This window comes from Barbus barbus, assembly GCF_936440315.1.
Source record: "Barbus barbus genome assembly, chromosome: 44".
In the NCBI taxonomy this organism is placed as follows: Eukaryota; Metazoa; Chordata; class Actinopteri; order Cypriniformes; family Cyprinidae; genus Barbus; species Barbus barbus.
In genome coordinates this window covers 18,189,704-18,207,500 of record NC_136722.1, presented here as the reverse complement: position 1 = coordinate 18,207,500, position 17,797 = coordinate 18,189,704, and the positions used below count along the sequence as shown (strand labels likewise).

Sequence of the window (17,797 nt, the reverse complement as noted above, 5' to 3'; positions counted from 1 at the left end):
TGCCACCCATCTATCCGGAAGGTAAGCTTCATAGTCCACTTTAGACTAAAGGTCCTGGTCTTATTCATTATTGTGCTTATGTATACACAACACTGCTTAAAACACTTTTGTAGACTAGAATATATATTGTATATTGAATTTTGTAAACTAAATTGTAAAATACAGTATAAAGTATATCAGTAGTTATGTTTTACATAAATGTATGTTGCTTTGTTTAACATTTTTTGTGCTCATGTATATGCATCGCATTTGCTTTCTACTTTCCATAGTGTAATTACGATCTTTGTCTCATCTCAGAGATCATCCCGCTGTATAACGTCTCCACTTTCATGGGTCATGAGGAGTACTGTAAACCTCCACCCAAGAAGCTCAAACAGCCGGTGGAGCGTACAAGTCTAAGTCAGGTGACCAGCCCGCTGTCCAACAGCTACAAGAACAACACGGCCTGCACCACCACCGCTAACGGCTATGGCAAGAACCACAGCAGCCCTGGAGGAGGAGGAGGAGGAAGCCCTGGCAACAAGAGGCCAGATCGAAGAGCCAGAGGAAGCCCCAAACACTCAGACACCGAGCCACAGGGTGAGCTAAGTCAAATTTAAAGCACCCCTAATTTAAGACGCATCTTGCTGATTTTGTTCTCATGTCTCTGTTGTATTTTCATACATGTGGTAACAGCTGAGAGCAAAAAAACTAAACAAAAAATAAATAAATAGAATATTTCCAGTGTCAGCTGGACTCAAATAAAAGCAATCAGAGCTGCTGACTCTGTTGAGATGAGTCAGCAATCTTGTCCACATCTGTTGACTTTAAAGTTTTATTTCCATGACGCTTTATGGGTCCTTGCCTCTATGCCTTTGTTTCTGAGCTGTTATATCAGTGTCAGCACTTACTCTTAGTGTGACACACATACACATTGGAAAAACAGTGGATCATGCAGGAAGCAAGTGTGAATGTAGAAGAGTGCCCACTACTGGTGCAATATAGTCAGTCACTTTATTGAAATGGGCTGGGAATATCATACTAAAGTACTATTACTGCTGCTGGAGTATATAGTTGTGCAGTACCGTTCAAATGTTTGGGGTCAATAATATTTCTATTTCTTATAAATGCTGTTCTTTGGAACTAATCAATGATTCATCAATGAATCCTGCAAAAAAACACTAAAGAAGCACAACTGTTCCCAATACAGATAATAAAAATAAAAAGCACCAAATCATAATATGAGAATTGTTTTACCATATGCGTTTCTCCAAAAAATATAATTATTCCTTATTTATATAATTATTTATAATTTTCCTTCTTGGCTTATTTGATAAAACTAAAAGGTCAGAACTTGATTAATCAATAATATTTTTTAATCAAAAAATATTTTTTTTATATTTTGGTAAAATATTGAAATGCTTCTTATTTTTATTTGGTGTCATTTATTACAAAAAAACGAATGATGATGCTATAATTCATGTTTAGGCTTTAACTCAATTTTCTGACTGATTTAAAAAAAATAATGAGCTTAAGGAGTCATTTGTTGAATCATACTATGCTGGTGACAACGGTTGTGTCTTTTTATAGTTTTATTTTGTGTTGCTCAGTCTTTCTCCATTGTCTTCACTGCAGCATTTATTTAGCTGTAAGGAAGAACCAAGTCTTGATTACCAGTCTTAGTACACAGTATTTGTTCCAAGTATATAAGTTACAGTGAGCTTGAAGAATTCAACATAGCCAAGGATTCCAAAATGGGATGTAGCTGTACTGGGATCAGATGGTGGATGAATGTGGAACACATGTTGCATGAGATGCAGTAGATTCCATAATTCTCTGTATCATCGTTTCCTTTTCTTTCATCATTCCTTTGAAAACAGCTCACTCAATCTCGCTGTTTTCCTCTTTGTTCTTTGTCTTATCTTACCGTGGTCTTTGTTTTTGTGAACCTTTGGTTCCCATGCCTCTGTGTCTGTGTGTGTTATAGAGCGAGAGAGAGTGTGTGTCTGTAATCTGTCTGTGGCGAAACCACAGTGCATAATGAGACGCAGATCTCTTCCTGTCTGAAATGACAGCACAAGGCTGGGCCGTGTTAAAATGCACAGGGAAAAGGCACGGCAAATTAAATCAAGAGACAAGATGACGAGCTGTTCCTGTGGAGAATGTCTGAGAAGATGCTCAGATCTGGGTGAAATGCATGACATCAGACGTTTAGACTTGGTCTTCAGTCTCCAGCGGTATTCAGGACTTTGCTGTGGCTTGTCAACAAACTACTCATAATTTAAACTAGTTAAAGCAAGTCTAGCTATGCTTTTGAAAAATGAGCTAGTTACACTACAGATCAAAAATTAGGTGTCTGTGAGATTTGTTAGATGTTTTTGAAAGAAGTCTCTTATGCTCACCAAGGCTGCATTTATTTTATTAAAACAAATACTGTAAAAAGAGTAATATTGTGAAATACTTTTTAAAGTTTAAAATGACTATTTTCTATTTTAATATATTTTAAATGTAATTTATTTCTGTGATTGCAAAGCTGAATTGTCAGCATCATTATTCCAGTCTTCAGTGTCACATGATCCCTCAGAAATCATTCTAATATGCTGATTTGCTGCTCAAAAAACATTTATTATTATTATCAATGTTGAATACGTTGTTTTTTTTCTTTGATTAATTGATTAAATTATGCATTTATTTGAAATTAAAAAATATATATATTTTGTAACAGTATATGGATGCTATATATCAGTTTAATGCATGTCTGTCTACTAAATAATTTTCTTTCCAAATTATTTTAAACAGTTATTTTTTACATTTAATACCACCAATGAAACAAAACAACACTGTAATTTATTATTTTATTTTAATAAATATTGAGAAAATATCATTACAATTTAGAATATTTTTTTTTTGTTAAATAGAACGTCAATTTTGAAATAGTTCCAATTATGAGAAAAAGTTAGCAGAATTAGCTTTTTATTTATTTATTTTAACAGGCTTCCACTGGTAAACATGCAAAGTACTCTATTACAAAAATGTGTGACATTTATCAGTTTTCTACTGAAATGTAGTTTGTAAGATCACTTTACTTATCAAAATTGTTTTCCAACAATCCAATGAGTAATTCAAGATCACGTTGACCTGTTTTTAATCCATACATGGAGTGGAATCTCTCATTTTTCAACTCTTTTCCCCCTTCCTCTAATAAAATAAAGAATCCACTGAAAACATCCTCTATCTCTCAATCCCAACAACATCTTATTGGGGGAAAACCATGGAGGTCAGTGTGGGGTCATGTTGCCATGAGTTCTTCGCAGTGATGACTCATTGCAGGAGCCCCTCGGGCCCGTAAGAGTCTCATTCCCCGACAGACACTTTCCGACCCGGCTCAGGCCCAATCCGACAGCCCCATCCATCAGGACGTCTCTATCGCCTGAGATCTGTGTCTCTGTCTGGAGATACTGAATTTATGTTCTCTGTATTTCTCTCTCAATGCAAACAAGCATGAAGATACTACAGACACACACACATTCTGAATTATGACTGATAGGAGACGGATGGCTACATTTAATGTGTTTTCTGTGCAGATCACGATGTGGACATGAGACGAGTTCAGGCTGTGCCATCAGGAATGGACAAGCCGCAGGTGAGCGATTTTAAATCATGTCATCTCGCAAATCTCCTTTCCGCAGACGGTTCAGTGAATCAAAAACCACCAATGTTGCCAGTTATTGTTTTATTTGTCCTGCAGGATTATTGCTCCACCTTAAATATTCTATTATTAGGAAAGCATTACATGACTTTTTTTTTTTTGCATTAGGGATATAAACAAACAACAAATGCTAAGTTTTAAACTATTTTAAACATTGTTTGAATGACACCTCAAATCCCGCAGGCTTGTTAAGGAGAGTTATTGTTTCTTTTCCAAACAGACGTGTGATTATTGCATGGTGGACAATAAAATTGGTTAGGGAAATCATATAAACTTGAGTCTAGGGATCAGATTATCATAGAGTAGGGTGACCATCCTTTTTTTCTTATTTGTGGAAGGTAATGACTGAAAAATAGTTTAACCAATAGCGTGCAGGTATTATACATAATCCACCAATCGTGGCGTGCGAGAAGGTGGGATCTACAGAGAATGATCAAAGCAATGCAAATGCACACTCATACAGTATAATGTATGAGGAGTGTAGAAAAACATTGGAAATGTTGGCCAGGATATGGCCTGGAAAAAAAGGGTGCATTATCATAGATGACTTGGCAACCTTCTAGCAACCATCCAGAACACCCTAGAAACCTCACAATAATGTGTTAAAACCCACTCTGCACTTGGCAACCACATAAGGACTCCTGAGGATTGTAATTGTTTAGAGATGGTCAGAATGAAGCATTTCCGTTTCCGTTCACGAGGGGGCAGCAGCTGTTAATGAATGGTTTAACGGTTCATTGATTGGTCACATCAATATGTTTTTCTCATCTCTGCTACCAGTTTCATAATCTTTGTCTCTTTCTTTGAGTGGGAACGCATGTTATATATGTGTTTAATGTTTAAAATGTGATATTGACATACAGGAGACCAAAAAAGAATATAGAGAATATATTGATTATTAAAGAATATACATTGAAAATATATTATCATTAGATTGCTTTAGTTTAAATAAAGAACACAAAAAGAAGGTTTTGTTAAGTTACAAATTGTAAAACAGTAGATGCACTGTTCAAAATAAAGATTAAAAAGCATTTGGACATGTTCTGGTTTTCAGATGTTACTTAAACATGTTCATATTTGTGATGAATTATGAAAACTGGTGGCATATATCCACCTTGGGAGCAGTTAGTTATAAGTAATTGCAAAAATGGCTCAGAAAAGTGCCGTTATTTCTGATATAAGGTCTTAAATCAGTGGCGTAGATGCCATATGGGTGAATGTTATGCTATCCAGTACATTTTTGTTCATCTATTTTAACCCCCTTTTTGTGTAAAAATAATAGTCATAATTGCCTTTAATTATGTTCCTCTGACCTAATATAGTATAGTAATGTTTTCAGTTTAATGTCAATTTGACCCCTGTGGAAATGCACTGTAGAAAATATAATAAAGCAAATTGAAGTAAACAACTGACAGGAGTGAATGTTAAAAAGAAAATGTTTTATATTTGAGTTCTCTGAGAAAATGTAAGTAATGTTTTTCATGGAGAATGTTTGAGGCATGTTATCAAGTAATTTTGATATATCTTTTAAGAGAATTATTATTATATTATACAGTATAAACATTTTTATTATTATTTTTTTAGATAATATATTATTACTTTTTTTAGATATGTATTTATTTTAACGTATTTTGTACATATTTTATATTATATATTTAGCATAGATTGAGTAACTGAACATAATTTATTTTTTTTTTTTTTTTGGGGTGTGTATTATCAAGATGATAAGTTTACTGATGCAGCCGATGCTTAGATGTTTGTGAAGATACTCTTTATAACGCTTGCTTTCATTCTTTACTAATACTAAATCACTTGGTTGAATGCAAAACAGCAAGTGTCTGATAAATAGTCTGGTTTGCCGTGACTGAAGCCTCTTCAGACACAGATGTTTTTGTTTTGTGAATGAGCAGTCGCTCTCTGCTTTGAGCAACCGTGGAGGACGTCAGCTGCAGGGTGCTCTGACTTATGCTTCATTCACTGAAGATGAGCCTGCAGTAGCCTTGGCACCCGAATTAAGTACTATTTACAGCTGTCTAGATTTATTGATGTACCAGACATCATAAATAATTGGAAATTACAATTCAAGTAGGCCTGCCTTTCAGTTGTCTCACTTTATTTTGAACTGTTAATCTTCTCTTTGGACTGTCACTCTTGTTGTACAGCTTTTAATATAGGCTGATTAAAAAGAAATGAATAAATCTTCAAATATTTTCAGTAATATTGTTAAAAAAACATTGTATCGCAAATACAATTTGCAAGAATATTTAGAATATTTCTAAAAAATATACTACATAAAATATTATATTTTTAATAAGTGATAGATAGATAGATAGATAGATAGATAGATAGATAGATAGATAGATAGATAGATAGATAGATAGATAGAGAGAAAATATTATTGAAATAAAATATTATTTCAAATATTAATATTATATTATTCAAATAAAATATTATTTAAATATTTACTTTTATATTTGGAGGTTAAATTTCAGGCAGTTATGTTTTGTAATAAAACTTGAATCTGTCTTTATTTTGGGCCCTCAGGTGTCTAATGTTCAGTCCCGCTCCGCGCTTGTGTCATGGACATCCGTTTCTGTATCGGGATCATCTGGACGGGTCCCTTCCTGTAGTTACGAGCTCCAGCTCATGGATAAGGACAAGGGCCGAGATGGGAAATACAAGGTTGTGTATAGGTAAGGGCCTCTGTTTAGATTAATAATTTTATTGATGTATGTATTCTGAATCACTAAAGCTATTTGTTTTCAATCATTAGTATAGTTACATAACATTCTTCCCCATGCTGTTAGGAAAAAATCCTCTTGTAAGTCTGCAGCTTTGCCTTTTTTTTTGGTCCCTGAAGCAAAGCATACAGGCTATTATGAATTGACTGGAAAGCTGAAGGAGGTTTTAAAGAATGTTTCACCCATCTACTCCCACAAACAGACTTTCACTCTCAGTCTGTCTCTATTTCAGTGGTGAGGAGCTCAAGTACACCCTTACTGACCTCAGACCAGCCACAGACTATCACGTCAGGTAAGAGTAGTGTTTCACATTTGCATTTATTCATTAAGCACACACTTTTAACCAAAGCGACTCACAAATGAGGTGAAGTGCTCCATTAGCTGACCACTTTGAGTGCTGAAGAGAGATGAATGCCCTGATATCCTATTACCATGACTAAATCAAAGATGATATATGCTAAAAAATTTATTTGTACTTAAATATGAGAATTTTCTGCATCTGAACACTTACATTAAACAGCACAATACTGGCACAGTGTGTTCTTGTGCTTGTAACTACATTGGATACAGTATTCAAATACATTGTTATTGCTAAATGATTCATTTCAAATGACTATAGCAGATTTTCCAAAATACTCTTGAACTACTCATTGGGAAATTCTCACCATGTGTGTTTTACAGAGTAAGCACAGTGTGTAACTCAGTAAAGGGTCCCAGTTCGGATGCGAGGGCCTTCACTACCCACAGTGCCCCTCCTGATACCCCTCTACCACCAAGACTGTCCCATCGCACAAAGAGCTCTCTCACATTACAGTGGAAGGTATGTATGGCTTAATTGCATTGTATTTTGTATTATTGTGCAGAGTTTCTACAACCATTCATATATCTTAGGGTCAAACTGTACTGCTTGGTAATATAGTTTACTAAAATTAGTTTTTGATAATTTATTGATAATTAATGCAGTTATTAATTGAACATTCCGCATTTCTTCATGCCAAGAAAAAAACCCTTAATTTTAGTAAAATCATTGTAATGCATCACCTCCTGCAATAGTCACACATTGTATAATAATGAATTATAAAAATATTTATTTTTGCTTAGTGTTCTTAGTAATGATGGATTTACTTCTTTTTTTTAAATAAAAGTCTTAAGGGATTAAAAAACAAAAAAAAGAAATTAATACTTTTATTGAGCAAGGACGCATAATATTTAAATTGTTGCATTCATTTTAAAATATATTTCAATAGAAAACAGCTGTTTTAAATTGTAACAATATTTCACAACATTACTGTTTATACTTTGTTTTTTATTAAATAAATGCAGCATTGGTGAGCATAAAAGACTAAAACATTTTTTTTTAAAAGCTTAATGACAATCTTTTGATTGGAAGTGTATATATGATTTTTTATTTATTTATTTATTTCATTTTTATTTCAGCCCCCTGCGGACAACGGCTCAAAAATAACCAATTATGTTCTAGAATGGGATGAGGTATGCATCACCTCTCTATATTAATTTGGCTATATCCTGTGTGTGCCATCTATTCAGTTGATTTGACTTTTTCTCTAATTTCCTCTCTATTATTTGCCTTCCTTTTTGGCTGTGATGTTTTTTTCCCCTTCCCCATGGCATGAGCTGTTGTTCCTGTGGCGACTGAGGCTTTAACCGACTGTTCCGCTTTACACCATAGTCTGTCAGTTATCATATCAGTTATTTTAATTTACCCAAAGCTTTTCTGGCTCTTTAAGAGTACATTAAAACTCATCTGTGGCTGTGCGGCTCCAGAAGTGTCTGAAGAGGCTGGCAGCCCTTCTTCCCCACAGAATCCATTCAGAATACCTCTGCATTTAACCTTAATTAAATACCGGCTCCGGCTGTTGTGACAATTAGCACAGCTTCCAGCAGCAATTTTGTTCTTGTTGTTGTTCTTTTCATGTAAAGAGTGTTCTGTTCTGACGCAGCGCGAGTCAGTCGATGTCCTTTTCTCCATGTTTATAGAGATTTGTGTTGTTCTTGTCATCCTATTTGTCATTTCTCACTGTCGCTTTATTCTTGTTTCTTTTCCAGGGGAAGAAAAACAGCATTTTCCGTGAATGTTATGTTGGACACCAGCGACACTGCAAAGTAATAAGGTTGTGCCCTGCTGTCGGGTACACGTTTCGAATGGCAGCACTAAATGATATTGGCACCAGGTTTGTTTATGTCTGTCTCCTACAAAAACAGATTAAAAAAACCAAAAAAAACAAGTTTAATTAAATTATAACCAGTAATATATCCAGTGTTGGGAAGGTTATTTTGGAAATGTAATAGGTTACAGATTACAAGTTACCCTATTTAAAATCTAATAAGTAGTGTAACTATTTCAATTACTTTATTAAAGTAATTTAACTGATCACATTTACTTTTTGATTACTTTTCTACATTTCTAACGGATGTTTTCAACTGTTAATCAGTTAATCAACTCTCAGACAGCTTGTAGTTTAAAGCTTTCAGCAGCAATGTGGATTGATGTAATAGGCAGATGTGGTGCGCTGCAAATTCAAACAAGAGAACCAAACAAAAGCATCAGAATAGCATCGCTTTACTAAAAGATCTTTAAATCGCAGGACGCATCATGCACATAAAAAACAGGCAAAGCAACAAATTAATATTAATGCATATCTAGCTTTTTACAGAAAATATTCAGATGTGACCCCCTTTGTAATTATTAATAATATTTTTCTCAGTAAAGGCCCGTTCACACCAAGCACGATAACTATAAGGATAACGATAAAGATAGTTCTAAAAATCATCGCAATATTAAAGAATAGCAGAGTCCACACCACAGCTATAACGATAAAGGCACAGAGAAACGATATAATTGGAATCAATTTCAGAACGGTTTTTACAGCTGATGAATGATACAAACACTGACACCCAATCAGAATCCATCCTGCTGTCATGAGCTCGAGAATTTAAAGCGGCAGACGAGCGTGAGTAAATAAGTAAATAATATTCGCTTAGAATCGCGATTAATCGCTTGACAGCACTAATTTAACACTTTGTTTTATGGCAGGGGTGGAGAACGGTGATCCTGGGGAGCCGGTGTCCCTGCAGAGTTTAGCTCAAACCCTAATCAAACACACCTAAACCAGCTAATCAAGGTCTTCAGGATGCAGTTAGAGTTTTTTTTCCTAGGGTTTTTCGGGGTTGGAGCTAAACTCTGCAGGAGAGTGGCCCTCCAGGATCAACGTTCCCCACCCCTGTTTTAAGGTGACATAGTTACATGTTACATGTGCTTACTATCGTAATAACACTGAAGTATGCATAATTACAAGTAACTAACCCTAAAGCCAAACCCTAACCCTACAGAAAATACATGTGGTTAATTAATATTACGAAGTACTTATTTTTGTTATTACACTGTAACAGTGTCAACTTAAAACAATGTAACCTATTATTTTATTTGATTATTTTAGCAAGATAATACTGTTATTTTTTAAGTACCTTGGATTACCATCAAAACATCATGGTAAATGAATATAATATTTATTTTAGTTATATCATTTTAAGATACTGAGATAAGTTTACCATTTCAAGATATCGCCATAGTACTTATTTTTGAGGTGTAGGTGAAATATTGTGTTTTAAATTGTTTTATGATTTACTGCAAAAAGTCAATATTTATAAATATAACCCAGCAGCCTATGTGCTTTTAGTTGTACACAGTTTAATAGAATTTTGGCCCTGTAGTGTTTTAGTGTTTAATGGTGCGGTAAATGAGAAAATTCTCCTCACTACTCACTGTGAGTGGCGGCTGTGAGTGCTGGGGGAGAAAGTCCAAACTATTTATAACTTTGTGCTTCTCACACGCTTTGATGATACTCAGATATGTCGTATAATCTTTATAGGATGGGAAAGGATGGGATTTATTACTGTTTACGAATATAATGTTTTTCTCTGCAGTGGATTCAGCGCAGAAGTCGTCTTCAACACCACAGGAAGTCTCCCGCAGACGTCCTTACCTCCGCGGCTGGTACAGGCAGGTCCGTCCTGGGTTACACTGGAGTGGACACGACCAAACAGCTGCAGCACTGAGGAAGTCGTCACATACACCCTGGAGATGCAGGATGAGACCAAGGTGTTGAACTCACCCCTAACGTCCCCATCCCATAATTCTCCTGAGCCCTTGTGCAAGAGTTATGGCTTTCTGTTGTCATAATATCTACCAAAATATTATGATTATGATACACTGATTTTTTTTCAGTGTTATACACTGGATGTCATATCTCTTAGCTGTTTTTACTGGTTAGTTAATTGCCCTTGCCCACAGTTGTCAGAGCTCTTCAGGATCCATGACTAATGCCTGCTGTGTTTCACACCTCAGGCTGATGCGCCATCCAAATATATTGAAGAAATGTCATCCACATTATTTTTCATCTTGCTCCTTAAGTAATTGTATAATCTTCCCATTTATAATAAATTAATAAACCACAAAATGAAAAAATAAACCACAAATCTGATTGGAAATATGCTTTTGTCATTTTAAATTATATTTATATTTTAAATGATATACATATATGTACACACACACACACACACACACACTGTATATACTGTATATATGTGTAAATATAATCATGTATGCATCTGTATATGTAAATATATATATGTATACATGTCCATATTATATTATGTTTATTTTTATATATTTTATATGGCAGATTTTTGTAATTATGTAATATAATATTAATTTTTATACATTTTCCCACTTTAAAGTCATGCAACAATGTCCACTTCCTATTTTTCATCTGTAATGGAGCACATTACTGAGTGAAACTAATTTAATTCATCAGCAAGTGGTTGGATCATTAAAAACAGTGTTAATTGCCAGATTGTAGCGAAGGTAATGAAAAATAAGAGGCATTGGTGATGTAATCCAAAAAAAAAGGTTTGTTTCAGAGGCGGAGCAAATTCAAGTTTAGGACAGAACTATTTGTCCAAAAAATTGCACATTATTCTTTTTGATTTTCACTTGTGGCACAGAACTGACACAATTCCTCACTTCCATCTGTTTGTCAGCCTCAGTGAAGTATTTACAAGTGCAAGACAATGATTTAGACAGCCTCTAGAGCAAAACTGGGAATAAGTGTTCCATACTTCACTTCCTGGCACCTAATGATGATGATGATGTGTTTTTGTCAGGGACTGGACTTCCAGGCAGTTTACAGCGGTCTGGAGCTGAACCGTAAGGTGGAGTCCCTAAGAAGGAACACACAGTACAAATTCAGGGTGAGTGAAGCTCAGATTCAGGATGTTAATGGTACGGGAGCCCAAAGCCATTAAGCCTAAGGCTTTTATTTATTATATTTATGCATTATTTTGATTTACAGGTGCTGCTTCCTTTTGTTCTCATACACAAACAAACCATCCATACTAGTGTTTAACTAGAGCTCTAGAAAAGCACATGTTCCCAAAGCACCTTTGCTTCCTCATTTCCTTCTTCACTAATAAGGCAATTAGTGATAATCTAATGAACTTTAGTTTCTCCGCTAACCTGGAGCTGTTTCTCAGATCCAGCAGTTGTTGGGGGAAGGTGAATTGATTTCCCGTGGTGGTGTGTGTTAAAGGCTTTTAGTCTAATCTCTGAGAAGGCCGGGAATACTGCGTTGGCATTATCAGTGGAAGAAAGACACTTCTGAGAGGATTTAAATATCGCTCCCTGTGATGCTTCAGGTGATTGGGACGCAAAAGTCATGTTGTCTAGTACACAAAAGTGTCTCCTGAAATCTTCAAACGCCACCTTGGGTATCTGCTTTTCATTGATATCGTCTGAGGTCACTCTGCCCTCTCAAAGGTGCTTGGAATGGAACACTAGAATCCTGAAGAATCCGTGCAGTTTAAAAATAGATGTAGTTCTTCTGCATTTCTAATCATTAATAATTTGGCTGTCCATTCAAATCATAAGTCAAAAAACACAATTTTTTACTTCCAGTTAATTAATCACACTAGAAAAGGGAAAAGAAAAGAAAAGAACATTTTATTGTGGGATACAGTATTGCATGCAGTAATACAAAATTTAGGGTTGGCAAGATTTTTTTAAATGTTTTTGAAAGAAGTCTCTCCAAGGCTGTATTTATTTGATCAAAAGTATGGTGATTATTGTAAAACTTGATTACAATTTAAAATAACTGTTTTCTGTTTTAATATATTTCTAAATATAATTTATTCCTTCAGTGGCAAAGCTGAATTTTCAGCTTCATTACGCCAGTCTTCTTATTATTATCAATGTTGAAAACAGTTGTTTTTCTTAATGCATTTGTGAAAATCATAATGCATTTATTTTTTCAGGATTCCTTAATGAATATAAAGTTCAAAAGAGCAGCATTTATTTGTAATAAAACTCTTTTGTAATTGTCTTTTCTGCCACTTTTGGTCAATTTGATGTGTCCAGTTGAATGAATTATTAATTTCTTTAAAAACAAATCTTACTGACCCCAATTTTTTGTATATACTATGCTGCAGAAGTAGTTGTATGGCTATATGCTTCACCTATCTCCTTCGCCCCCTACAGCTCATCACTTGTAGTGGCGAGTGGCGCAGTGCACCTAGCTCTTTGCTTGTGTGTAAGACGACCCCAGACAGACCCGGACCCCCTGTGAATCCTGCAGTAAACGCTGTCACATATCACAGCTTCTGTGTGACGTGGGGTAGGAAATTCGGCATTTTGCATTTCAAAAAGTTTTATTGTCCGTTTATCATCACATTCTAATCGTTACTGTTTTTTTTTTTTTTTACAATTAAATCAGAACCTCCACAAGATGATGGTGGATCTAGAGACTTAACGTATGTCTTGGAGATATCAGAAGGGAATTCGGAAGGTATTTCTGAAGGTTTCCTAATAAAAGTTTTAACAGTATGAAAACCCCTCAAATATTTCACCCTGAAAAGTAAATAAGTGGGGTAAAAAAATATTTTGTAGAAATATTTTACAACCATTATTATTTATTTTAATGTTTTATATTTTAGGGCCATTATTATTTATCATTATTATTTTTTTGTATTGTCACATAAAACAAAACATGATGATGTATAAATGGTGTGAAAAAAAGTCAACTTTTTTATTTTACTTTTTAAAATGTACTTTTCTTTATGGTTATGGCAAAATTAAGGGGAAAATATGCTTAATTATCAAGAAAATAATGCAGAAATATCTTTATTTTTAATATCTTTGTGGAAACTGGTAGAAAGCCCCAAAAAAGCATTTGTTTGAATTAGAATTTTATGTGACAATGATTTAATGCATCCTTGCTAAAAGTATTGATTTCTAAAATAAATTTAAAAAAATGACTGACCACAAACTTTTGAACGAATAGTCATTTTCTTTCAACAGTATAGTTTGGGTTTTTTTTTCTTTTGATTTTGATGTGAAATATGCCTCTAATACTGTATGTTCCTGACAGGTTCAGTGAGATTACTGTTTAATTAATCTGTGTCTGTTCAGAGAGGCAGTGGGCGACTCTCTATAGAGGACCAGAGAGGAAACATTTGTGTGAGGATCGAAAACCAGCAACAAGCTACTCCCTGAGACTCAGCTGTGTGAATGTGGGCGGCCAAAGCCAGGTCTAAGAACATTTCCAAGTTAATTTACTGATTTCCAAGCTGATTCATGTAATAAAACATGCTGATTCTCAGTGTACTTATTGTGTTTACTCAATGTATTGGTTGTGCAGTGCTCAGATGACTTGACGGTGCGCACTTATATCCCGCCCCCTGGCCGCTGTCAACCCCCAAGTATCGTGGGTACTGTCAAACACAAAGAGATGACCTTGCAGTGGGGTGAGGCTGTTATTTTTCTTTATACCCTTCTATTCTCTTTGAGAACTGGTTGTTTAAAAATGGCTTTGCATTTGTGGCACAAGAGGTTTTTTCCTTATAGACTGACATTTATGACCCTATTCAACAAATCACTCAATTCGAAGTGCAGTTCAAAGGAAGCTGAAGGACACTTGGCTGCTTTTAGATTAAATATGTCTGGTATCAGGTCAACAGGTGAAGTATTCAGAGGATTTATAGTTATGGAACTCTATTGAAGTCTAAAGTTCAATTTACCCAGAATGCACCTGGACCAACTGAAAACTTTGCACCTACTTTTTTTTTGTGTCGTCCATGCATTACATAACCCTATTTAGTGTGTAGGTTTGTTGTGTGCATGTTTTTGAGGGAACCAGAGATGAAATGCACTTGTTTGTTAGAGATTATACTCCTGACTCACTGTTTTTGAGTGAAGGTGGGCTCATTTAAGAGGCTGAACACGGTCTATAAATAACTGTGAAATAGCAGTGCTGATTTCAGCCGTCCACACTGACTCTCAGAGCTCCGTGCCGCTCGGACAGCGGGCGTGAGCTTTCCTGCATGTTCTCCATCACTGCAATTGATTGGTTCCTTCCTGTAGCCAGTTAGCCGCAGGTTGTAGAGAGGACTGAGAATGTGTTTTGGTTTGAAGAGGTTGGTGGCAGATGGATGTCTTCTGAGGTCATCATAAAGTCTGTGTCTGGGGCACGTGAGCGTAACGACTGGAGGAGTGCATTGTGGATTCACACCAACAGCGCTGTTGCAACAAAACAGTGGCTCTGTTTTGCGGGTAAGTCGTGGCCTAATGGTTAGTGAGTCGGACTCGTAATCGAAGGGTTGAGAGTTCGAGTCTCCGGCCGGCAGGAATTGTAGGAGGTCGGAGTGAATGTCCAGCGCTCTCTCCACCCTCAATACCACGACTGAGGTGCCCTTGAGCAAGGCACCAAACCCCCAACTGCTCCACGGTGTGTGTGTGTGTTCACTGCTGTGTGTGTGCACGTTGGATGGGTTAAATGCAGAGCACGAATTCCGAGTATGGGTCACCATACTTGGTTGTATATCACTTTCACTTTTACAAAAAAGGCTTTTTTTAAATAATTAATAAAATGCTTCTTTTCAGCTCACCTGCCGTCAATTTTTTAAAAAGTATTATTATGAGCCATTTTCATATTAATATTTTGAATTGTAATACAATTTAATTAATTATTATTATTATTATTATTGCAATATACAATTTTAGCAATTGATCATAATAATAATTAATAAAATTATAATGATCCTTTTGCTTTCTTACCTACTAGATCACAATTGTTTGATAATAATAATAATTACATTTTTTGATGTTTTTCAGTGTAGGCTAGGCTTTTTTGAATTATTAATAATAATTAATAAAATGCTTCTTTTCAGCTCACCTCCCATGTCAATCTTAAAAAGTGTTATAATGAGCTATATTTTAATTGTAATACAATTTAATTAATATTACTAATAATAATTATAACAATAATAATAATAATTATTATTATTAATTTTATTGCAATATAACATTTTAACAATTGCTCATAATAATGATTCATAAAATTATAATTATCCTCTCGCTAACTCACCTCCTAGAATCACAATTGTTTGAATTAATAATAATAATAATAATAATGTTCTTGTTATTATTTCACTTACCTCTTCCTTAACTCACCTCCCTATGGAACTCCCTATGGGTCTCTCACAATTTAGACTTTTCATCTCAGAATTGCATGCTTTTATCTCTCAGTTATATATATTATATCAATATCTTGCAATTGTTTAAAAAAAAATCCTGAAAATGAGATAAAAAGTCGCAATTACATTTATTCTGAGGTGGAAACAAGAACCAGAATTGCGAGATATAAACTCAGAATTCAGAGGAAAAAGGTTAAAATTGCCACTCAGGATGTGTGAAACAGTCCTAATGGTGCGATCATGTATACTGGACTGGAGTGATGGATTATCCACTTTTAAATGATTGCTTATTGTTCCATCTCTGTTTCTCACATTTACCCATCATTCTTTGTTTCTCCAGATGGTTCTTTGTGTGGTGAAGAGAGTGAAAATGTGGAGTTTAGCTTGGAAATGTGTGCAATGGAGGAGGGTTCGGAGCCAACGGAGGTGTACTGTGGATCCAAAGCAGAGTGCACTGTGGGTAATTTGCTCCCTGGCACCACCTACAGGTTCCAAGTTCGTGCATCCAACAGTGCAGGGGTAAGTCATCCTGCATGCATGATCAGCTATTTTCTGCATGATCTGGCCCTTTATGAATGAGCTGGCTCTTTATGAATGATCTGGCTCTTTAACATTTGAAACAGAACAAACTACTTGAAATCCAGTTAATTAAAAAAAAGGTTTTTAAAAGAATTTAAAATCATATGGATGTTCTTTGGATTGCATTGGAAACATCATGTATTGTTTTTGATTTTAGTTGTTTCCTGTTCATACTACAACAAACTAAGCGACATATCAGTGCCATTATCATTAACAAAATATATTAAAATTGTTACTAATTAATTGAAAATAAAATATAAATTTTAAATGTAAAACTTCAGCTTCATTTTTTTTTATGTAAATACTTACTTGGCAACTAAATGAAAGAAAGTGTATGTTAAAGTACTAAATTAGTAGTAACCTAAAACTGAAGTAAAAATAGTTTAAAAAAAACTACGGAAAATGACAGAAGCACATGAAAACTAAAAATAAAAGCTAATGTGGAATGTTTATGAATACTATTATAGTATATAAATAAATAATAGTAAAATAACAGAAAAGGTTGAATTTTTGCTTTTGAAATAATGCAAAATACCATTTCATTTGCCCTTAGTAAATATATTTGACACACACACATATATGTACAATAAATGAAATGCTAATTCATTATACCAATCCAAAAGAAAAAACAAACATTCAGTCCATTCAGGTGGTTTAATTTGACCAATTCATATTTTTTGTTCCCAAGTGCCACAATATAAATAGTATATATTTTAGTGAAGGGAACTAGGCAAGTGTTTTAGACGTTTTGGCTTTTATTCCCTTTCATAAGCAGTGAGTCAGGACAACTGTGTCTCAAACAGCTATAATGTTGTCCCTCTCAGACAGAAGTACAGCACTCCGGTTGTTTTTCCCTCTCTTATAAGAAATCCACATATGTGACCCTGGACCACAAAACCAGTCTTAAGTGTCAATTTTTCAAAATTGAGATTTATACATCACCTGGAAGTTTGAAGCTTTCCATTGATGTATGGTTTGTTAGGATCGGACAATATTTGGCCGAGATACAACTATTTGAAAATCTGGAATCTGAGGGTACAAAAAAATCAGAATATTGAGAAAATTGCCTTTAAAGTTGTCCAAATGAAGTTCTTAGCTATGCATATTACTTATCAAAAATGAAGTTTTGATATATTTACAGTAAGAAATTTACTAAATATATTCATGGAACATGATCTTTACTTAATATCCTAATGATTTTTGGCATAAAAGAAAAATCGATAATTTTGACCCATGCAATGTA

General features: G+C 34.8%; 1 protein-coding gene across 1 annotated transcript in view; it reads left to right on the top strand.

Annotated features, from left to right (window-relative positions):
* Positions 1 to 17,797, top strand: part of LOC306863145 (fibronectin type III domain-containing protein 3B-like) — a 66,444-nt gene that overhangs the window by 34,757 nt on the left and 13,890 nt on the right. Inside the window, exons 5-19 of the mRNA XM_079406349.1 lie at positions 1 to 21; positions 298 to 579; positions 3,564 to 3,622; positions 6,233 to 6,381; positions 6,662 to 6,721; positions 7,111 to 7,249; positions 7,867 to 7,920; positions 8,497 to 8,621; positions 10,375 to 10,549; positions 11,614 to 11,700; positions 12,983 to 13,118; positions 13,218 to 13,289; positions 13,913 to 14,031; positions 14,142 to 14,247; positions 16,316 to 16,494. The exon at positions 1 to 21 is cut by the window's left edge and continues 211 nt beyond it. Coding sequence (XP_079262475.1) covers positions 1 to 21; positions 298 to 579; positions 3,564 to 3,622; positions 6,233 to 6,381; positions 6,662 to 6,721; positions 7,111 to 7,249; positions 7,867 to 7,920; positions 8,497 to 8,621; positions 10,375 to 10,549; positions 11,614 to 11,700; positions 12,983 to 13,118; positions 13,218 to 13,289; positions 13,913 to 14,031; positions 14,142 to 14,247; positions 16,316 to 16,494 — 1,763 coding nt within the window. The remainder of the gene's footprint in view (positions 22 to 297; positions 580 to 3,563; positions 3,623 to 6,232; positions 6,382 to 6,661; positions 6,722 to 7,110; positions 7,250 to 7,866; positions 7,921 to 8,496; positions 8,622 to 10,374; positions 10,550 to 11,613; positions 11,701 to 12,982; positions 13,119 to 13,217; positions 13,290 to 13,912; positions 14,032 to 14,141; positions 14,248 to 16,315; positions 16,495 to 17,797) is intronic.